This window comes from Gorilla gorilla, chromosome 6 (genome assembly GCF_029281585.2).
Source record: "Gorilla gorilla gorilla isolate KB3781 chromosome 6, NHGRI_mGorGor1-v2.1_pri, whole genome shotgun sequence".
Lineage (NCBI taxonomy): Eukaryota > Metazoa > Chordata > Mammalia > Primates > Hominidae > Gorilla > Gorilla gorilla.
The window spans coordinates 167,636,266-167,660,027 of NC_073230.2; the positions used below are offsets into that span (position 1 = coordinate 167,636,266).

General features: G+C 42.0%; 1 protein-coding gene across 2 annotated transcripts in view; it reads right to left on the bottom strand.

Annotated features, from left to right (window-relative positions):
• Positions 1-23,762, bottom strand: part of ESYT2 (extended synaptotagmin 2) — a 104,475-nt gene that overhangs the window by 27,604 nt on the left and 53,109 nt on the right. For both annotated transcript variants that reach the window (XM_031007313.3, XM_031007314.3), the window contains exons 7-13: positions 14,714-14,769; positions 9,021-9,141; positions 6,034-6,210; positions 4,484-4,566; positions 2,893-2,941; positions 1,458-1,547; positions 887-982 (exon numbers count right to left, since the gene is read on the bottom strand). In XM_031007313.3, coding sequence (XP_030863173.2) covers positions 887-982; positions 1,458-1,547; positions 2,893-2,941; positions 4,484-4,566; positions 6,034-6,210; positions 9,021-9,141; positions 14,714-14,769 — 672 coding nt within the window. The remainder of the gene's footprint in view (positions 1-886; positions 983-1,457; positions 1,548-2,892; positions 2,942-4,483; positions 4,567-6,033; positions 6,211-9,020; positions 9,142-14,713; positions 14,770-23,762) is intronic.

The window sequence follows — 23,762 nt, forward strand, 5'->3', positions numbered from 1 at the left end:
CTTGGGGAGGAAAGAAACTTCTGTACCGGGTGGCAGCAGTCTTTCTTCCAACAAAAGCAGCTGTGGACACGATGAAATAAACACTGAGTGCCTGGTCAGCAAGTGTATGGGCACTCTAAAATCATCAAACAAGATGACATGACTAAGGACCACACCACTATCCTCACTAGCAGGGTTTAAGGTAGGATGACGGGAGAGCACACTATGCCTCACAAGATTGAATTAGTAAGATCTTCCTTTTCTATGGTTACGGTTATTACCTATAAAACAACATTTTACATTTTTTCTCTACGAATGAACAATTCTGATACAAACAAAAATATATGCTTCTAGGCACAGAGTGTCTTGTATCTGGCAGTAGGTCATTCCAAGACATGGCTTCCTTTTTGTTCTGCGAGAAACATCCCAGGCACCCGGAGGCCAGCTCGCTCGTGCAGCAGCACCATTCTGCCATCTGATGCCCCACGGATCGCCAAGGCCCAGCGGCTCACGCACAGCCCTGCGACAGCCATGAGGAATCTGCTTTTTGTAATCAGAGCTGCTTCATTTTATTCCCATTCCAAAGAGAAACAATTTCCATCCTAAGGCAACTAAGTTTTAATACTTAGTGATTTTCTAGAGAGTTAACCTCTTCTCCTAACCACTATTCATCTTCTTTTCCTATGTACTGCACAAATCCAGCTAAATGTGTAAATAGAAATGTATGCACTCCCAGAGCAAACACTAACTTCTCCCTCTCCACTGCCACTCTCCTGCACTTGGACGTGAAGTGAAAACACAACAAGAAGAGAACAGGTGATGCAGAGTGCTGCACAAAGCAGTGGTTACAAGCAAGAGCAGCTGCTAGGAAATACGCACCCACAGGTGTTACCACTGTGTTACCTACCGGAAGGTTCCTTGCTGAATCCAAGTACAAGATCAGCAATGCAGAGGAAAGACCATCGTTGGCTTGGTCTTTGTCAGCTTTGATGTCTGTTAGCACCTAAAAGGAAAGGAAAAAGCCCTTAGCAGCCATGTTTCCACAGGATTAGATACTATTTCTATCTGATTCTATCATGTTGATTACGCTAAAAATAAGAAAGGTGAGAAACCATCCAATCCATGCAATAGAGACAGAACTAAAACAATAAATGCCTTTTAAATAACAAGACTACTATTCCATATATAAGTCAATTAAATGAAGCACTCAGGTGATTTCTGGCTCTACAAATCCCTGCACTTTAACAAGCTCAAAACTGAAGATCTGATAAAACAGGTATGAAGGACCTATAAATTTCATTTTAAAAACTCCATTACCTTTAATTTATCCCTGATGCTACTGTAGTGACTTATTACACAATAATGAAAATTACTGCTATAATTGTTAGAAAATCAAGTAGCAACACAACTGAGAGACCAAGCTCAGTTATGAGGAGTAGCTGGTTAGGTAGTTTTCAAGAGCACATGCTTCACAGCACCTTATCGAGGTTTGACGCATTTGGCATTAACGTGAGCCACTCCAGTCTCAAGTGTAGCTTCCCCTTGGGAACCTCGTCCAGAGTGAACCACTGAAGAGAAAAAATGTTTACTTCAGCAAAAGTTCTTCTGAATCAAAAATCCAAATTAAACCCAGTCTCTACAAATGTTCCATGCTGCTCAGTAACCACGAGGCATCAACAGTTCTCAGTAACGCAAAGGCTGAGCCTCACCATATCCAGCTCTATGCTCTGTGGATGCCAGTGACCTCACGTTTGGAGGCGATGGCAGCAACAGGGGTGAGCGACCATTCTAAGTGCTTTACACACACGAACCCCGTGACCCCGACAGAAACCCTAAGCAAGTACTAGTATCATTCCTACTTTACACGTAAGAATTCAAATGTTTTCTAGCACTACCTAGAGACAGTAAAGTCTTCTATGAATAGACTTCTTTTTTTTGAGATAGGGGTCTTGCTGTGTTGCCCAGGCTGGGCTTAAGCGATCCTCCTGCCTCAGCCTCCCCAGCAGCTGGGACCACAGGCATAGGCAAGCATGCTCCACCAAATGGCCTTTAACGGAATCTACAGGGTAAGAGGTAATACAACATTGATTCCAAATACTGAATTTCAGTATCAAACGATTTAATGTTTGTTCTAATTCATCACTCTATACTAATAAAATAGTATACAGTTGTATCAGCTTAAAAGTCACAAAATAATTAATCAAAGATGCTCCTCAAATGCTAAATGATAGAAGCCATGGGCAGGACTGCCCATCCAGTGCCTGGCACACCCAGGAAAACGAGATGTCACAGCCAATGAATGATGAACACTCAAGGGAGGGAAACGTGTGATTACGAAAGCAGCAGAATTCAACACTTTTGTTTAATTTTGCTTCATTTATCTAAATCTTACCCTTCTTTTAGAAGCCACCACAAATGTTTCCTTTTTGATACTTTTTATTCTGATAGCAATAAAATGGTGGAAGTCGAGTCTCCTTGCCATGAGTTCCCACTGTCTCTACAGGCATCTCTCACGTGAGATGCCTCACTGGCTGCACTGTGCCTTCTCCACCATTCCCTCCAACCACCTGAAAATCTCCATCACTAGGGGGCATCTCGCACAGCCCTGCCCTTACTCCTGCAGGGGATTGCATATTTGTCTGCAATAACGTCAGTTTATGCTTCATATCCGTAAGGATTCCCAGCATATGGTAGGGACTCAACATGCACCTGAATGGACTCTTAAATTTATTTTTCATTTGCTATTTCTAAAAGGCCTAAATTCTTAGTATATGTGAAGTAAATGTCGTTCATGCCATACTAATTAGGATTCCTGCGCTGTGCGATGGTGAAGGGGTGGTTCGTGGCTCCTCTGGCACAGGGCAGGGGCTCAGTCAACAATTGTAAATAGACCCGCACTCCAGGGAAACTTACTTCATCTAAAAGGCGCTCCTTTTCAACTTCAAGGAGGTCAATCATAAGACTATAAAAATAACAATACGACAACTTTAGAACATAGAAACACATTTCTTACTGAAACAACTTTAAAACATAGAAAACACATTTCTTCCTCAAACAACCTTAAGCATTTGTCTATGAACAAGCACTCCAGAAATGCAACAAAACGCTAATAATTTATCAAGGAACAGACTATTCTTCCACAAGCTTCCTCCAGCTCACCCCCAGTGTCAGGAGAGTAAGGAAGAGTGAGGTGGAGTTTCTGTGAGCTCAGAATACTGAGTTTGGCCCAGCTGAGGTTAGAGCTGTAAAACAAAAACAAAAACAACTCATCTTCCCTACAATGTTATATGCATCAAAAAATGTTTAAAAGCATCTCAACACTCTTATTTTACACGTCCTCTCGGAACGTCTTATTTTATACGTTCACTCGCAACTCCAGTAGGGTTGTGCGTTACTGTGGATTCCTCACTCGCACAGTGAACGCTAACCTCACCTTCCCCCACCCTTGCTCCCAGGCTCTAGACCCAATGCTGCATCGAGCCCGATGGACGCCCTCACTCGGTGCATCTGAGAGGAGGCCCATTCCCGTTCCCCTAAACCTCCTGTACTTCCAAGATTGGCACCACCCCCAGACGCCAGATACAACTAGATGTGATGATTATACTCCCACTTCTTCCTGTAGCCTCTTCTGCCCCCCACAATCTATGTCTACACCGCCTTCTCTCTGTCCTGGTCTATGACACACTCTCCTATTTGGTCTGCCAGTCTCTAAGCTCAGCCCCCGACAATCCAATCCACATAGCGATTTTCCTAGAATGAGCACCTGATCTATCCCTGTCTGGCTTAAAATCTCTCAATTGTTCCTAGTTGTCCTGGGAAGTCTCATGAACTCTCAAGTCAGGCCGCAACGTGCAAGGGCCATTCTTGATGAGGTATGAACCTCTCCAATGTATTCTATCCCTACATCTTTTTTGCCACAATTTAATTCAGTCAAATAACTTAATTAGGTTAAATTAATTAGAAATAATTGATATTAACAAATGGTGGTCAAACAATAACCATTTTAAAAGTTTATTTTTAAAGCTATACTAGTTGTTCAATTGAAGTGAACAAATCAGTATTTATTTTCCCAATGTGAATTACTATATCCTGACAAAAATTAATCCAGCAACTCAAAAAACTTAAAAAACCCATTTTTGCAATCTGGAATAGAACTGTCCACTAGAACTCAGTACGGCGGCAGGTTCTGCATGTAGCTTTAAGCCTTGTAAACAAAGAGAGTGCCACTCAGATAGAGTTTTTAATTTATTGAACTTTAATTCACTTAAGGCTAGTGGCTGCTGTAATAGACAGCACAGATCTAGAAGACTCACTTCTCTTAAATGTGAAACTTTTAGGAATAAAAATGTTTTAAGAAATCCAAGGTGAAACAACTGTTATATCTAAGAACCATTTAATGAATATACAACAAGTATACAAATGTATTTTAAAACATATTTTTGATTATTAAACAAAAAGACTGACCCCATGCCCTCCTCCAATAACCACAAAGGGCTTTATTTACCTTCCTAAAAAGTCATCCTTGTCTGGGTCTTCATCAAAGAGCTCAATCTCTAATTCTTGTCCAGGATGTTCATACACTAAAGCCTAAAACATCAATGGTTAGTAGTTCAGTGCATTTTTACTAATATAGTCATACACTGAGTATGATATGATGATTGTAGTAAATATGACCAGGTACTTTTCTCTGGTGGTAAATCCTTTTTATTTATTTATTTATTTATTTATTTATTTATTTATTTATTTATTTCTGGAGATGGAGTCTCGCTCTGTCTCCCAGGCTGGAGTGCAGTGGCGCGATCTCGGCTCACTGCAACCTCCGCCTCCTGGGTTCAAGCGACTCTCCTGCCTCATCCTCCCGAGTAGCTGGGATTACAGGCATGCGCCACCATGCCTGGCTAATTTTTGTATTTTTAGTAGAGACGGGGTTTCACCATGTTGGCCAGGCTGGTCTCAAACTCCTGACCTTAAATGATCCACCCACCTCGGCCTCCCAAAGCGTTGGGATTACCGGTGTGAGCCACCGCACCCAGCTGGTAAATTCTTTTAGAACACTTATTTTTTTATTGTCGAGTCACACACACCTCTTGATGACGGGAGGTCACTGAAACACCTGCCACACAGTAACAGGCTACCGTGCTTGTTTCTAGGGATCCTGGATTGCGACTCAATAGATCAAGTTCAATCACTCCAACAAGGTCATGGTACGTCACCCACAAGCTTGGTGCAAGGCATGAGACAGACCAAAGATCCAGGACACATCCCTCTAGTCCTGAAGTGGCTCCACTCAGATGCTATCTTGGAATAACCACGAGTTATCTGCTTAGCACCACTCAGGGTAAGAAACTGGCAAGAGACCAGACTCACAAAGGAGTGGGGGAGAGGAGTCGTACGGTGAAGTATAAATCACACGACTGTCCTGAAGGGTAATTCTACAAAGATATTTCAGTCCTTTAAAAATGTGTAACTTTTGATCCAGCAATTTCACTTTAAAGAGCTTTATCTGGGGAAAACTTGGCTGAGTGAAGAAAGAGACACTCACATTCTACTTGTACAGCACTGTTTGTAATGCTGAACTGAATAGCCTGGGCCTCTCTGGGTAAACAGATGAAGGCGTCTATTCGATGGAATGGTTATTAAAAATCACGTAGATCTCTATTCATTGACATGTGAAGATGTCCTAATTTAAAAAAAAGCTTGCAAGGAGGTATATAACTAACCTCATTTTTGTGTTTACTGCATTAATAACCACACGTAACATTTTATACTTAGAAAGACAAGCTACTCACGTTATGAAAAATATTTTGCTGATCATTCAGTATGATAGCATTATGTAATTAAGGTTTAAAACATTACTTGTTGGCATGACAAGAATGTTGTGTAGTAAGGAAAGAAGGTACGACACTTTTTAAAGATGGGAAATTAAACAAGGAACATTTAAATGATGGCCTAAATTAGCCACACTCCCACGTGACTGTGCTGGAATGAGAGCTTGGCCATCCCGCTCAGGGCTCAGCCCACCACCCCAGCAACACAGCAGACACGACACCCCACCTCATAGACTTCATTCCACTTTGGACTGAGGTTCTCCTTGATGACTCTGCTTTGGAAGATTTGGTTGCCAACTCTAATGATTCCATAAGGGTCTGACTTTCCCTTGACAAGTCCCTTAAGGTAAGTGTCTTTCCCCTGAAGATCCTGAGCTTCAATAAAATGTATCCTTAGAACACCCTGAAAAGAAGAACAAACTGAAGTTTAGACCCTTGGCTGGCTTGTTTAACTGGCATGGAAGATAGCTACGCACCTGACCCCGTCTCGAGAATTGGGAGTGCCGAGGGAATAAAGACCCTCTTCTGGTGCCGAGTACATCCCAGCAGCGGGGAAATGCAAATGTGTACAGGAGAAGCAGGTGCTGAGACAAACAAGAGCAGGGCAAGGCAGCAGTGCCCGGGTGAGGCTGGCTCAGAGGAGAACAGATGGGCTTCTGGAGGGACAACCCCTCCACAGAGACACGAGGACAGACAGCCCCACGCAGCCCCAGAGCGCGCTCCTGGCAAAGGGACGCCGAGTGCAGAGGACCCAGCACAGTACCGTGCTTATCTCAAGGAGGCTGGTGACACAGGCCACCAAGCTGTACTAGATCCTGGTGCTACAGTGAGTAATAACATGAGAGGTTGTATCAGACCTGTCACTAAGCATTAGACATGTAGTAACTATGCTGCTCCATTTTCAGAATAATTCTATGCAATCCTGTCATTAAACTTATTTTAGAGAGGAGAAAACTGCAACTTTGAAATATGTATTATTCATAGACTTTAAACATAGTCTTGGCCAGGCGCGGTGGCTCATGCCTGTAATCCCAGCACTTTGGAAGACCGAGGTGGGTAGATCACTTGAGGCCAGGAGTTCAAGACCAGCCTGGCCAACATGGCAAAACTCCATCTCTACTAAAATTACAAAAAATTTAGCCAGGCATGGTGGTGCATGTCCGTAGTCCCAGTTACTCAGGAGGCTGGGGTGTGAAAATCCCTTGAACCCAGGACGCAGAGCTTGCAGTGAGCTGAGATGACGCCACTGCACTCCAGCCTGAGCGACAGAGCAAGACCCTGTCTCAAAATAAATAAATAAACGAACAAAAAAACCAAATATAGTCCTTTCCCGAAAATACTGTTTTATTGATAAAATAAAAAAAAATTCACTCTTATTTCTTCCAAGGCAAACAAAGATGCTCAAGTCACCTTTTGGTAGGAAGCATTCTGCCCCCACACATCCTTTTTTAAAATTACAGAGTGATGGCCAGGCGCGGTGACTCACGCCTGTAATACCAGCACTTTGGGAGGCCGAGGTGGGCGGATCACGAGGTCAGGAGATCGAGACCATCCTGGCTAACACAGTGAAACCCCATCTCTACTAAAAAACAAAAATTAGCCAGGTGTGATGGCGGCTAAGGTGGAAGAATGGTGTGAATTCGGGAGGCGGAGCTTGCAGTGAGCCGAGATTGTGCCACTGCATTCCAGCCTGGGCGACAGAGCGAGACTCCATCTCAAAAAAAAAAAAAAAAATTACAGAGTGATATTCCTCATTCAATCAGCACAGGAATACATGTCCCCCCACAGAGGAACACACTTGGAAAACTCGAAGCAGCTCTTGTTTATATTTTCACATGTCTGAAGTTGAGATAATCTGGCCACATCTATTGACGGCACTGGCTGTTAAGCCCATGCAGCTGAGGGCAGCCAGATCCAGGCTCAGGTGCTCACCTGTACTCAGAGCATAAGAGGCTTAGGTGCAGAGGAACACAAGGATTTCTACAAGTAAAGGGATTCCTGCATTTCCAGAGGTGAGAGTCAGAAGTTAAGGAAAAAAGATATTCTTTTCTAATATACAGCATCACATTAAAGCTGTTGAATGCCAGCGATATAACCAATTTGAGCAACAAATTTACTGGCATATTGTTACTCTTAAAAAATATAAGGATACCTCTGCATGTCTGTTAATTTGTGCACCATTATTTAGATCTAATTAAACCAGAAAAAGTAAAAAGGCATCAGGAGAAAGCGATCTACTTCTACTTCAGCAAACAAAAATAAAAACAATATATCCACTGAAACAGGACCAACTTACCACATCCTGTTTCAGTAAAAATAAATAATGTGGTGTGCACTGCTTACTACAGACACCACCACGGTGGTAATGCTCACTGGCTTCTGGAGTCCAAAGTCCAGACAGACTAAACAGACATGGGATCCAACACCTGAGTGACTGAAAAGCTCCTTAGCCCATGAGAGATCCTTCACTCCACCCACCCCTTCCATAGTCAGCAGAAGGAATCTCATGTTCTTGACTACTTTGCAGTTATTTATTTAGTTTGCTCAAATGAAGGTGACATCAGTATCTGCAACCAGCTCAGTGTGCTGGGTGCTGTCCCATTTTACAGATGACAAAACTGTGGCCCAGCCACAGCAAGTAATATACCCATAAAAGCAAAGCTACAGCTAAACTCAAGAGCTGCGACAAAAATCTAGTTTTGTTCTTTCCATTTTATCCAGGTCAGCTGTTGTATAAGTGCTTCTTCTACCAGGTTACTCATTAAATGGCTTCAGAGGCAATGGAATTCTAACATCTGAGAGAAAATATACAAATTATTACATGAAGCTCTCATCATGACTGCCAGGAAAACTGGTGCCTGTTGCTGAGGGCTGTCCATTTTAATAAAAACAAATGCAGTATGTGCTCTCTGAGGTAACTAAGATGTCTGGGCCATGTACCCCTGCAGATTTAAATCCCTATGGGCCCCTCTGAGGAACACAGCTATGGGGTGAGAATCATCCTGCTGTCTCCATGACAAGCTTTAGGATCAGCGCACATCAGTCAAGTCTCTTAAGGAAAGTGACGGACAACCAATAGTCAATGCATCAAGACCTGTGTGGCAAGCTGGCTGCTGGGGAGAGACAAAGAGTCACAGCACCCAATGCCACACCCACAGGCAGGCAGGTCTCCAAGATGTTTTTAAATGTGAATGGATGCCAGGACATGCTTACCTTTGGTACAGGAAACCGCAACTGAGCTATTTGAACTTCACTGACAAGTGGAACGGTGATTCGATTGGGAAGCACCAGATAGTTTGATATTATATCCAAAATGATAGTATCTGATAAACCACTGTTAGTTGGGAGACAAAAAGAGCAAACGGACTATCAGACACGTGAATGCTTCCCTCACCTTTGACAACAGACTTACCACCAATATGATGTAAGTCTCATTTATTTACAGAGTAGGGGTTATCTCATTCCTCCAGTGCAATATTTACAACCCGCATTTCAATTCTTTAGCTGTGATACCACTATGGTGACTATGATACAGAATTTATTTATAGAATACAAGGTAAAATTCTAGTTATTGCACAAGTAATGTGGTTTCTGCAATTAAAATGGCAAAAACTGCAAATACTTTTGCACCAACCTAATACACTTCATAATTTCCTAAATAACATTTAATGTATTCCTACTTCATCATAGATTTTATACTTATTTACTAAAATACACCTCATTGACTTAACATAAACTATTTCAAACATACATATAAGTACAGAGAATAACATTCATTGGCACATTCATGTTCATATACACATCCCATTTCTCCGTTGTTGTATACCAGTCCCCACTGAAGGAGAACTTACTTTGTTCTCTCTTATCCATTATCCAACACTTTGAGTATTGGACACATTGATAATCTTTGAAATACTATACATCACTGCACAGCAAACTAAGTGAATAAAATTGCTTAGGCTAAAGGAAAAAATATACTTGCTTTTTTAATGAGACGGAGTTTTGCTCTTGTTGCCCAGGCTGGAGTACAACGGCATGATCTCAGCTCACTGCAACCTCCGGCTCCTGGGTTTAAGCAATTCTCCTGCCTCAGCCTCCGAAGTAGCTGGGATTACAGGTGCGCACCACCACACCTGGCTAATATTGTATTTTTAGTAGAGACAGGGTTCACCATGTTGGTGAGGCTGGTCTCGAACTCTTGACCTCAGGTGACCCACCCACCTTGGCCTCCCGAAGTGCTGGGATTATAGGCGTAAGCCACCACGCCTGGTCAAAGATGTACTTTTAATATATCTTTTTTGGCTGGGCATGGTGCCTCATGCCTGTAATCCCTACACTTTGGGGAGGCTAACGTGGGAGGACTGTTTGAGCCCAGGAGCTAGAGACTAGCCTGGGCAACACAGAGCGAGACCCCTCATCTCTATTTAAACAAACAAACATATATATGTCCTATTCTTTAGGGTAAACGTGAGAATTAAATAATGCGTATGTGGCAGCACTTTTAAACACATTTATAAACCTAAGTTTCATTGCTGTATAACACCTTTACCTGAACTGTGAAGTTGCGAAAGTACTTTGCTTCTCGCCAGTAATGTTTTAGATGCTAAAATTATTAACATACATAATTACAAATAAAAATATCCACTGAGACAGTGATAATCATCAGCGTTCAACAAATAATGTCCAAGCACCCACTGCAAGACAGTATCCACGTGTGATGACCCAGCACCTCAAGGACTTTTCAGTTTAATATGGGAAAAAATTTTTTAAATCCCCAAAAGAAAAACCATATGTAACACTACTCTACTTATGAACAGGTCAGTTATTCAGACAGTTAATACTTCCACAGAGATTCGGAGGGCTTCAGCCAGCAGACACTGGCTGTGTGTTCACCACGCAGAGGCAGGACCCACCCACCTTTCTCACACACAGACTCCTGGCCTCCGAGGCCACAGCAGCTCTGACGGAGCTCCCTGGCGGGGCTCCCTTCACTGCGCCTCCTCACCCCACTACACCCCGCATGTCCCCGAACTGTGGATGTGGATGCTGCTCCCCTAGGTCTCCACAGAAGTGTCTACTGAAGTGGTTACTTTCTTGGGAGTCACTATTTCCCTGTGTGTCCTTCAGAACCACGACTACTCATCACCTGTGTTTTGTTTCCACCATAATCTTCACCCTTCTTACACCTTCAACACTCAGCTTAGAGACGCTTATCAAAACATAACGGATATTTAATCATAATCTTCACCCTTCTTACGCCTTCAACACTCAGCTTAGAGCCGCTTATCAAAACACAATGGATGTTTAATAGGGATAGCCCAAAGTTATGGTGTAGTGAAGGAATTCAGGCATTATTCTTACTCTATAATGTCTGGGGTTTCTTTTTGTAATCAATTAATGTAACATGTGGATGCTCATTTTATAAAGCTTGGGACAAGATTTCATTATGTTAAGTTCATAGTTATTTATTTATTATTATTTTTTTAATTAATTTATTTTTTTTGAGACAGAGTCTCATTCTGTTGCCCAGGCTGGAGTGCAATGGCATGATCCTGGCTCATTGCAACCTCCACCTCCCGAGTAGCTGGGATTACAGGTGTGTGCCCACGCCCAACTAATTTTTGTATTTTTAGTAGAGATGGGATTTCACTATGTTGGCTAGGTTGGTCTCAAACTCCCAACCTCAGGCGATCCACCCGCCTCAGCCTCCCAAAGTGCTGGGATTACAGGTGTCAGCCACCGCGTTCAGCCTCATAGCTATTTAATATTCACTTTTATAACCTAAGGGTTGCTATAGCTGTGATTTATCTGATAGAATGAGTGACAACTAGTAGCCCCAATTTTACGTACATATCTATTAAATTTTAGTACATAACATTTATGTAAACATAATTTATTATATAAAATCTACATAATTGTGCATAAATTATATATACCTATATATATAAACTTAGAAAAGATATTTTTACATCTCCCTTTTATACAACAGCCTGTTTTTTGAATGGTGTTTGTGTATTTATCTGTTAGGTAACTATATATTTTTAATGACATAATTATACATATATGATTATATATATATATATTTTTTTTTTTTTTTTTCCTGAGATGGAGTCTCACTCTGTCGCCCAGGCTGGAGTGCAGTGGCGCGATATTTGCTCAGTGCAAGCTCCGCCTCCTGAGTTCACGCCATTCTCCTGCCTCAGCCTCCCGAGTAGCTGGGACTACAGGCGCCTGCCACCATGCCCGGCTAATTTTTTTGTATTTTCAGTAGAGACAGGGTTTCACTGTGTTAGCCAGGATGGTCTCGATCTCCTGACCTCGTGATCCACCTGCCTCGGCCTCCCAAAGTGCTGGGATTACAGGCGTGAGCCACCGCGCCTGGCCTTATGATTGTATTTTTGTATTACATATATAAAATCTACATATAAAACAAGAGAAGCTGGGTGCAGTGGTACAAGTCTATAGTTCAGCTACTTGGGAGGCTGAGGGAGGAAGATCCCTTGAGCCCAGGGGGTTGACACCAGCCTGAGAAACATAGTGAGATCTATCTCTGAAAACAAAATGAAAAATAAAAATAAAATAGCTAGAAATGACTACTGTATAAAAAGAGCCTACATCTAAATTATTAAATAGAATGGAGCTATACATGCATATTTATCTCTGTATTTACATGTGTATGTGTGAATGACTTTTAAATAAAATGAATCAGGGGATCAACTTCCCCAAACTGTAGGCTTGCCGGGGCAGAACACATTCTCTGACTGCCCTTTCAGGTTGCCAGTATTAATACAACGTTGTTTACAGAGCAGATGTTCAATAATGCTGTTTTATTTCAGTCCTCCGATGATACTGAAGGGAGGCAAAATCAAATACCTTTTTCTACACTGATGTGTGTGGATGTTTGTTCCTTTTGGCTAAACAGTATCTCCTCCCCCTATTTCTAGAGAAAGTTTTTGCTTTGGGGGGTGCCCCCATTCACTGGAATTTCCATTTCTTTGCCTTCTGTAGGGGTGTGTGTGAGATTGAAACCTGATCATCAGAGTCGCAGGAATCTGTCCAAGGGTGGCCCTTGCACACACAAGTTGGGCCGGGACCTAGCGGGAAAGGCGACTAAGTCCGCAGACTAAATGCTTGTAGCTGCAGGCACAGCAAGAGACTGCCTGAAAACAAGCCCACGAGGGACACGCCCACCCTGCATGGGTGGGGAGCTGGCGAGAGAGCCCTTATGGTGCTCAACACCGGCTCCATCTGAAATCCCTCAGAAGACACACCAGCTTTCCAGCTGCCAAGCAGGAAACAAGCACAGCTGTGTCCCATGCACGAGCGGCTGCGGCTAGCTCAGAGCAGGCAGTGGGCGCCCACTGTTGGAAGAGTGAATAAACTGCTTTTTGAAAATATTATTTACTGGCCGGGTGCGGTGTCTCATGCCTGTAATCCCAGCACTGTGGGAGGCCGAGGCAGGCGGATCACCTGAGGTCAGGAGTTCAAGACCAGCCTGGCCAACATGGCGAAACCCCATCTCTACTAAAAAAATACAAAAATTAGCCAGGTGTGGTGGTGCGCGCCTGTAATCCCAGCTACTTGGGAGGCTGAGGCAGGGAGAATTGCTTGAACCTGGGAGGTGGTGCTTGCAGTGAGCTGAGACTGTAACACTGCACTCCAGCCTGGGCAACAGAGTGAGATTCCATCTCAAAAAAAAAAAGAAATTTACTTATTCACCTACTTAAGACCACTTAAGTCAGGTTTGTTGCTTGCAACCAGAATCTTAACGAACTCTTTAACCAATCTTTTAAAGTTGTGCTTTCTTTCCGCAGATCTTTTAAAGATCACAGCATTTTTCTGTATCCAGTAAACCACAGCACCTAAAAAGGACTTTCATGATGACTGTGCTTCAGATAATTAAAGTCCTCATTTTTCCCTAATAATGAAACAAAACTCTTTAGAAAGGCCATTTCAGAGGCATAAACAAATATATGAGAATAAAAAAATAGTCTGAAACCAAGTTTCATAATTTTCTAAACTATTTTAGGAAAAACAAATCACACTAGAAAATATCCACTAGAAACATATAACTTTAACCCACAGGTGATATGTTTTAACTTTCAAATAAAACGGTAAAGCCATCAAAAGCATTTAGAGGCTGTAATTTCGAAACTTCCTATTTGGAGGTGACCAACAGGTCTGCCACCCACAGCCCCACGCACTGTTTCAGGTAATGGCACCACGGCAACTAGAATGACTCCTTGTCTCTAAGCAGGGATGCACCCTCCAGGGCCTCAGATGCTTGTTATGGAACATTTTTCTCCTGTTTTAGACACTAGATCGCTACGGAATAGTGAAGGGACTCCCAGTGAAATTATACGGAACTTCAAGTTCCTCACCTCTCACACTCAAGAGTTCTGGCGAAGTCCAGAAGTCCACACTGTCCCCAACCCATTTCAAAAAGGAATGGAATAAAGGTTAAAAAAAAAAAGGCGGAAAGGGTGGGGTAGCCATAGGCTGGAGAGACCCTGGAAAGCATTTCCTTTTAAAGTTTCCTTTATTGTTTCTGAGAAGATTAAAAAAAAAAAATTTGCAAACTGTTTTTACAAAATATTAAAAGACCTCTACTTTTTGAACATGCCAAGGCCAGGAAGACACCTTGTGGTGAACAAACGCAAATGAAGACTGCGTCCTCGGCTGGCACTCCAGAGCCCTCCCGCCCTGGCCCATCGCCTCCCAGCAGCTCCCGGCGGGCAGAACAAAGCCCCTGTACCCTCTGCTTGTTTCTCACGACAGCCTGTGGAGAAGGCACCCATTCACCTGGCAGATGCAGGTCTTAACCATTCTCACACTATTGTCAAGACATCCAAAATGCACAACACGCCCTCGAACGCTAAGCCTCCGGGACCAGACACGAGACTTACTTCAATCCAGGGACATCCAGAAGATTCGTCAGTCCTGTCCAGTTAATTTCTAAAAGCTGTTTTAAAACAAGGACAAAATAGTAAGTTCCAAACAATTTCCAATTATCGAATCAGGTGCACACAGGCTTGTTTCTTTGTAGACAAAATGGGTTAGTACACAACACAGACCCACACCCTTCATCCTTTGTAATATACCAAGGACATTTTTCTTTGGTGGTACGTGGAGACCTGCCTCTTTTTTTTTTTGATAATGTCACAGTTTTTGCTAGTAAAATCATAAAATAATTTATTTACCCACTCTCCTATGGATGGATACTTAGAATTTTGACAATTTCTCTTTATTGTAATTACAAATAATGAGTCAGGGAATGTCTTTTTACATACATGTTCTCGTATACATATGCAGACTAGCATTCAAAAAGTGAGATTTTGGGGTCAAAGGCTTATGTTCATTTTTAATGTCAATAGATGGTACCTACCTGCCCTCCAAAAATACTGTATCCATTTACATTCCCACCCAAAGTGTATGAAAATGTCCTTTTCACATACCTCACCAAAAACAATACTAAAACCCAGCCTATCTGGCAGTTAAACAATGGACTTTATCATTGTTTTACTTTGTATTTTCCCATTAGCAGACCATGCTCTACCCACTCATTTGACATCTGTGTTTATCTTAGAATAATTCCCATACAGTTAGCTAACATTCCATTAAGTAGATGCGGGTTGATGAAAACTATTGATTAGAAATACCGCTTTTCCTAACAAAACAGCACATAATAAAATTACTTGTGTTCTATATTTGTAGAAGAAATTCTAAGTACAATTGCATGATCTCAATCACCCATATAGTTGAGTAACAAAACTGCTTTTTGGTTGCAATCCCTTTTTGGTTGCAAGCAAATATAAAGTGGAAGAGTCAAGATTCTTATAGATAGAACAAAACTTAAAAACAAACAAACAAAAAACAATTTTTAAGATCCTGAAAGGCTAAGATTTCTCAATGTAACAGAAATGAGATATAAATATAAAATATTAGGAAGGAAAAAATAGGCAACTAATCTTCAAACTGGATTGCAGACATCAGTATCAACCTACGCTTTACCCCCCCTTAAAATCAATGTTTTTCCGTAGTCCACCCATTGAACCGCCGGGCTAAACCTCTACGTTCTAAACCATATGAATATATTATAAACACTGACTTAAGAGCTCATTTTCCTTTCTCTTTTCTCTTACACAATTTAAAAAGGAACAGGTACTCCCTGCCACAACAAAACATTCTGGTCATACAAAAATACCTGTTATGAGGAAACTAAGATTTAAAAGGGCATCACAACAGGATTCTATCATTTAGTTCTGAAGGTTGTTACTTCTGATCACAAATCTACATCAGGAAGTAAGAACATATCAAAGATATAGCACAGAATCTTGCATTTGACTCAGGTTAAAATGCAAGCACCTCACACAGCGCACCATCAGAGGACACCCACTGGTGACTGCTCCATCCGCAGAGCCATGAGACACAGGGGCCACGTGAACTTCAGGAAAGGATGGCTGTGTCAAGGAAAGTGGCAGGTAAGCTTCTAAATACAATTAGATGAGGCCATTGTAGTTAAAAGAACAGGAAAGCGAATACAATTCAAAGATGCTATTTAACAAAGAAATAAAGAATTTTTCCTATGCAGGCATGCCTCGGAGATATTGTGGGCTGGGTTCCAGAACAGTGCAGTAAAGGGAATACTGCAATATGTGAGTCACACACATTTTTTGGTTTCCCAAGGCATACAAAAGTTATGTTTAAACTATAGTCTATTAAGTGTGCAATAGCATTATATCTTTTTAAAAATGTACATACCTTTATTTTAAAACATTTTATTGCTAAAAAATGCTAACGATCACCTAAGCCTTCAGCGCGTCATAATCTGGCTGGTAGAGGGTTTTGCCTCGGTGCTGATGGTTGCTGACTGACCGGGGTGGTGGTTGCTGAAGGTTAGGGTGATTGTGACAACATCTTAAAGTAAGACAACAGTGAAGTTTGCTGCATTGACTGACTCTTCCTTTCAAAAAAAATTTCTCTGTAGCATGCCACACTGTTTGATAGCATTTTACCCACAGAACAGCTTTCAAAAGCGGAGTCATCCTCTCAAACCCTGCTACTGCTTTATCAACTAAATTTATGTGATATTCTAAATCGCTTATTGTCATTTCAACAATGTTTGCAGCATCTTCACCAGGAGTAGATTCCATCTCAGGAAACCACTCTCTTTGTTAGTCATAAGAAGCAATTTCTCGTCCTTAAACTTTGATCCTGAGACTGCACTAATTCAGCCCCCTCTTCAGGCTCCACTTCTAACTACAGTTCTCTCGCTATTTCCCTTCCACCTGCACTTCCTTCTTCCACTGAAGTCTTAAACCCCTCAAAGTCATCCATGAGAGTTGGAATCAACTTTTTCCAAATTCCTGTTAATATTCATATTTTGTCTCCTCATGAATCACTAGTGTTTTCAATGGCATCTAGGATGGTGAATCCTTTCCGGAGGTTTTCGACTTATTTTGCCCAGATCCATCAGAGGAATCACTGTCCGTGGCAGCTATCGTCTTACAAAAAGTATTCCTTAAATAATAAGACTTGAAAGTTGAATTTCCCCTTGATCCATGGGCTGGAGAATGGATGAGGTGTCAGCAGGCAAGAAAACAGCATTCACCTCCTTGTACATCTGCATCAGAGCTCCTGGGTGACCAGGTGCACTGCTGATGAGCAGTTATATTTTGAGGGACTCTTTTTTTTCTGAGCAGCAGGTCTCGACAGTGGGCTTAAAATATTTGGTAAACCAGGGTGTAAAAAGGTGTGCTGTCATCCAGGCTTTGTTTTTCCAGGTATAGAGCACAGGCAGTGTAGATTTAGCATGATTCTTAAGGGCCCAAGGGTTTTCAGAATGTGAAATAAGTGCTTACTTCAACTTAAAGTCACCACCTGCATTAGCTGTGACAAGACAGTTAGCTTGTCCTTTGAAGCCTTGAAGTCAGGCACTGACCTCTCCTCTCTAGCTGGAAAAGTTCCAGACGGCATCTTCTTCCAGCAGAAGGATGTTTAATATACACTGAAAATCTGTTGTTTAGTGGAGCCACCTTTATCAATGATCTTAGCTAGATCTTCTGGATAACTTGCTATTCTACCTTGCACTTTTATGTTATGGAGATGGCTTCTTTCCGTGAACCTCATAAACCAACCTCTTCAAACTTTTCTTCTGCAACTTCCTCACCTCTGTCAGTCTTCATAGAAGTGAAGACAGTTAGGACTTTGCTGTGGATTAGGCTCTGGCTTAAGGAAATATAATGTCTGGGCTGATCATCTCTCCAGGCACTAAAACTTTCTCCCTATCAGCAAGAAGGCTGTTTCCTTATCATTGGTGTGTTCACTGGAGCAGCACTTTTATTTTCCTTCGAACATTTCCTTTGCATTTACAATTTGGCTGTTTGGCACAAAAGGCTTCGCTTTCAGCCTGTGCTGGCTTTCAACCTGGCTTCTTCACTAAGCTTAATCATTTCTAGCTTCGCTTTTTTTTTTTGGAGACAGAGTCTTGCTCTGTCGCCCAGGCTGGAGTGCAATGGCGCCATCTTAGCTCACTACAACCTAAGCCTCCCAGGTTCAAGTGATTCTCCTGCTTCAGCCTCCCAAGTAGCTGGGACTACAGGCATACACTACCACACCCAGCTAATTTTTGTAATTTTTTTTTTTTTTTTAAAGTAGAGAGGGGTTTTCACTATGTTGACGAGGCTGGTCTTGAACTCCTGACCTCAAGTGATCTGCCCCACTTGGTCTCTGAAAGTGCTGGGATTACAGGCGTGAGCCACCTAGCTTCTGACTGAAAGTGAGAGGCGTGCAACTCTTTCACTTAAATACATAAAGGCCACTGCAGGGTTGTGAATTCGCCTAAAATTTCAATATTGTTGTGTCTCAGGGAATAGGGAGATCCAGGAGAGGGAGACATAGAACAGTCAGTCAGTGGAGCAGTCAGAAGGTACGACATTTACCAATTAACCTGGCCATTTGATATGGTTTGGCTCTGTGTCCCTACTCAAATCTCATGTCGAACTGTAATCTCTATGTGTCGAGGGAGGGACCTGGTAGGAGGTGATTGGTGTGGGCACAGTTTCTCCCATACTATTCTCATGATAGTGAGGGAGTTCTCATGAGTTCTGATAGTTCTAAAAGTGGCTGTTTCTCCTGCACACTCTCTCTCCTGCCATCATGTAAGATGTGCCTCACTTCCCCTTCATCTTCTGCCATGACTGTAAGTTTCCTGAGGCCTCCCCAGACATGCAGAACCTTGAGTCAATTAACCCTCCTTTCTTTATAAAATGCCTCGTCTCAGGTAGTATCTTTATAACCCCCCTTTCTTCATAAAATGCCCAGTCTCAGGTAGAATCTTTATAGCGGTGTGAGAACGGACTCATCTGCCATCTTACACAGGCATGGTTTGTAACGCCCCAAAACAATTACATTAGAAACAACAAAGATCACTGACCACAGATCACAGTCACAGATAAAATAATGATGAAAAAGTGTGAAATTCTGTGAGAATTGCCGAAACATGACACAGAGCCATGAAGTGAGCACATGCTGTTCACTTCACAGCACGGACAGGCTTATTTTTCACAGGGCTGCCATAAACTTTCAACTAGTAAAAACACAGTATCTATGAAGTGCAATAAAGCAAAGCACAATAAAGCGAGGTGTGCCTATGAACACTTTCATCTTAAATGTCGCATTCATATTTTATACGTCAGTCTTGTTACTTAAAGAAAAAAACCACCTACCATAGTCTTAATGGCATTAAGGTAGAATTGTTTTATCCAGGAAGTTTTGGGAAACAGAATTAACAACTCTCTTAAGAGCATTTTTCAATGTCATTATCTTTCAAGGAGAAGTCTACAACATAGAATACCTGAAATTTATGTTATAATGAGATTTTAATATGGTTCCAAGTAGCTATGTGGTATTTTTGGACTTGTTAAAATATTTGGGTGAGACAAGGACTGACTTTAGAAAAAGTCAGTATAAAGCTAATTTTAGTTGGTGATTTTGGACCTGTTAATATATTTACATGAAACAGACACTGGCTTTAGTCAAGTTACTTGTATTATGGATAAAAATGTAAAAAAAAAAAAAAAAAAGATAAATGTAACTAGTTGCAGGCTATTAAAAGAATGTACAAAGTGGAAGGAGGAAAATAATAAAAGAATCTCCTCCTATTCCTGAAATTTCACGTTCCATACTATTATTCCATGTGGCAATCTGAAAACCATTTCCATCTGCAGTGTTAACATCCTACTTACTTCACCAGAACTGCAACCCAGAATGATGGCACTGTCTCTCCAGCTAACTGACTCATAAGCCTTTTGCGGGATGCAATGCTCTTCCTCACCAAGATTCCAATCCACAGAGAACAAAACATGTTTGCAGTTGATACAAAAAACCTACTTTTTTATATCGTGTATAAAGGTGCTACGTAAAAACGACATCACACCGTGTGACTGGCTGGCTTCACTTTTTTTTTTTTTTTAACATGCTCCCAAGAAAAGTATCCACTTGTTTAGATTAAAAAGTATGTTTCTGTTTGAAGGAACAGAAGATGTAACTTTACAGCTGACAAAACCCCTAGCCTGCTGTTACATGAAGACTTTAAAGGCCTGGGAGGGCACTGACATAATGTTTTGCTAGATTTTAAGTGATAAAAACTGCCCAAATGTGGCAAGTAAAACCTCCATAAATGGGTAGTATTAATGCTCCTCTTGTAGGCAAACTATCTAGATAAAACTTCCTTAAGGCTATCTAGAAACCTGAAAGATGGCTTCTTGCGTATCAAAACAAAAGATCAAAGGCATCAAACATAGGAAGAAGTTTCTATTTATAGCAAAGAGCATGAAGGGTTATTGGAGTAAGCTCAAAAACAAAGCGAGAGAGCCAGGTGTAGTGGCACAAGGATTGCTTGAGCCCAGGAGTGTGAGGCTGTAGCAGTGTGCTCCACTCCATGATTCCTTCTGCGAATAGTCACTGCACTCTAGCCTGGGCAGCACAGCAAGACTCCATCTCAAGAAAAAAAGAAGCCAAACAGACATACATTTTGAAAATTACATATAAAACTAGGCTAAAAAGTGGGTCTTCAAATTCAGAGTTAGTCCTAGAACTGAGAAAATCTTTTATTTTAGTTTCACAGTTAAGTAAACTAAGACCTAGAGGAAGTAATCTTACCTGTAACCTTTTGCCTTTCACAACGAGATAAGCCAAGGACAGAATGAAATCCTCATCTTTTCACTGGACCCAGATGGGAAGAAACGACTGATTTTTAAGGACAGCTGTGCAGACGGTGCTGCGGCCCCTTCTGCTCTAAACCATCCAATCTGCTCCTGTCTCTGATGTGCCTCATCTTGCTCACTGACTTCTCACTTGCTTCTAAGTCTCTCTACGTGGAATGACCGGCAGACAGCCCGGGCCCATATTTGCTTCTATGCCTAGCTACCTTGACTCGGGTATTTGCTTACAGAGGCTATGCAGAGCTTATGAACAGGGGGTTCTTGGCCCTGGGGTGGGGAGGGACAGTCCTCTGCTACACAACACTGACAGGCACAAGACACTTAAGTGGTCAGCATCCAACTTGGTTTCTGCCACTAAGGGCAATAGGGCCCCAGCCCCCATTATTGTGACACCCTAAACATCCATTTCCAAATCTGTCACTCAGAATGACTACCTACGAAAGAGACCATTCAAGAACAAAGTTTCTAAACTTTAAAGTACAATTTGGGAGATTTTAGACAATAAATGTCAATACTAGAAGCATCCCTATCAAAGTTTCCATTTTAATGATAAACTGGCCTTTATTTTCCTCACCAGTAACACGGGAACAATCCCATCCTGTGAGGACTAAGTCAGACAATGCACAGAGGCCACGCGCCTGGCTCCAAGCCCACTGCCTGCGACTGCAGTCATCACCTGAGGGCTTCCTTCCCTGGAAATCCCTTTGAGCAATTAAGATCTTTCTGGCCACTATCAAGGACTAGCACATGTGCCACATAAGCATCACAACGAACATTCATCCTTTTACTTTTGAAGTTCTGTCCCACTTTAATCTCAGATGAGGAACCATCTATAATCAAAGCACAACTGACCAAACATAAACCAAACAAGCAGAGACTATTTCTGACCAATTGTCTTAGAATCATTTCAGAAAAACAACTTCATTACTTTGTCGAAAACAAAACCTCAAAAAGAATATTAACTATCAACGATGGAGTATTAAAAACACAAAACAAGGAAATTTTAGTATAAGCTTGTCAGGCAACAGAGGGCATGCCCACGTGGGCCTTGTTGAAAAGACTGAGATACATTTAAGTGCTACTGAAGTTGAGAGAAACTAATCGTCAGGGAGGCAGGAGAAGGAATTGCGGAAGGAAAGGACTCAGCTGGCTTTTGAAAGGAAGAGATTTGAATGCAAGAAAGAAGGCACCAGGCAAAGGGGTCCCCATGTTCAAGGCACTGAAAGGCCTGTCCCTGAGCACAGGGAATGGTGAAGGAGCAAGAGCCAGAGACTGTAATGACGGAGGGAGCAAGTGGAAAGAGAGAAAGGAAACACGTGTGTATGAGTGAGAATGTGTGTGAGACGAAAAGAGTGTGAGAGGCTGTGTGAATATGTGACAAAGAGGGACAGAGAACTAATGTGAGAATGAGCGTGAGAAAGAAAATAAGTGTGAGAATGTGAGGAGTGTGTGAGAACATAAGAGCAAGTGTGAGAACGAATGTGAGACACATGTCAGAACAAGTACGAGAGAACGAGTGAGAACAAGTGTGAAACGAATGTGAGAACAAAGTGTGAGAGGTGTGAGTGAGAACAAGTGAGAACAAGTGTGAGTGAACAAGTGTGAGAACAAACTGTGAGAGGCAGAACGAGAACCAGTGTGAGTGAACAAGTGTGAGTGTGAGAACAAAGTGAGGTGTGAAAGAACGAGTGAGAACAAATGTGAGTGAACGAGTGTGAGAACAAAGTGTGAGGTATGCGTGTAAGAACGAGTGAGAACGAGTGAACGAGTGTGAGAACAAAGTGTGAGGTATGCGTGTAAGAACGAGTGAGAACAAGTGAGTGAACGAGTGTGAGAACAAAGTGTGAGGTGTGAGTGTAAGAACAAGTGAGAACAAGTGAGAGTGAACGAGTGTTGAGAACGAAGTGTGAGGTGTGAGTGTAAGAACGCGAATAAGTGAGTGTGAGAACAAAGTGTGAGAAGTATGAGTGTGAAAGAACAAGTGAACAAGCGAGTGAACATGTGAGAACAAAGTGTGAGAGGTATAAGAACGAGAACAAGTGTGAGTGAACGAGTGTGAGAACAAAGTGTGAGGTAAGAACAAGTGTGAGTGAACAAGTGTGAGTGAACGAGTGTGAGAACAAAGTGTGAGAGGTTTGAGTGTAAGAACGAGAACAAGTGTGAGTGAACGAGTGTGAGAAATGAGGTGTGTGAAAGAACAAGTGAGAACAAGTGTGAGTGAACGACAGAACAAAGTGTGAGAGGTGTGAGTGTAAGAACGAGAACAAGTGAGAACGTGTGAGGTGTGAGTGTAATAACGAGAACAAGTGTGAGTGAACGAGTGTGAGAACAAAGTGTGAAGTGTGAGCGTAAGAACGAGAACAAGTGTGAACGAGTGTGAGAACAAAGTGTGAGAGATGTGAGTGTAATAACGAGAACGTGAGTGAACGAGTGTGAGAACAAAGTGTGAGGTGTGTAATAACGAGAACAAGTGTGAACGAGTGTGAGAACAAAGTGTGAGAGATGTGAGTGTAATGAGAACAAGTGTGAGTGAAGTGTGAACAAAGTGTGAGGTGTAAGTAAGAACAAGAACAAGTGTGAGTGAACGAGTGTGAACAAAGTGTGGTGTGTGTAAGAACAAGCGTGAGTGAACGACAACAGTGTGAGGTGTGAGTGTAAGAACGAGAACAAGTGTGAACAAGTGAGTGTGAGAACAAAGTGAGGTGTGAGTGAAACAAGTGAGAACAAGTGT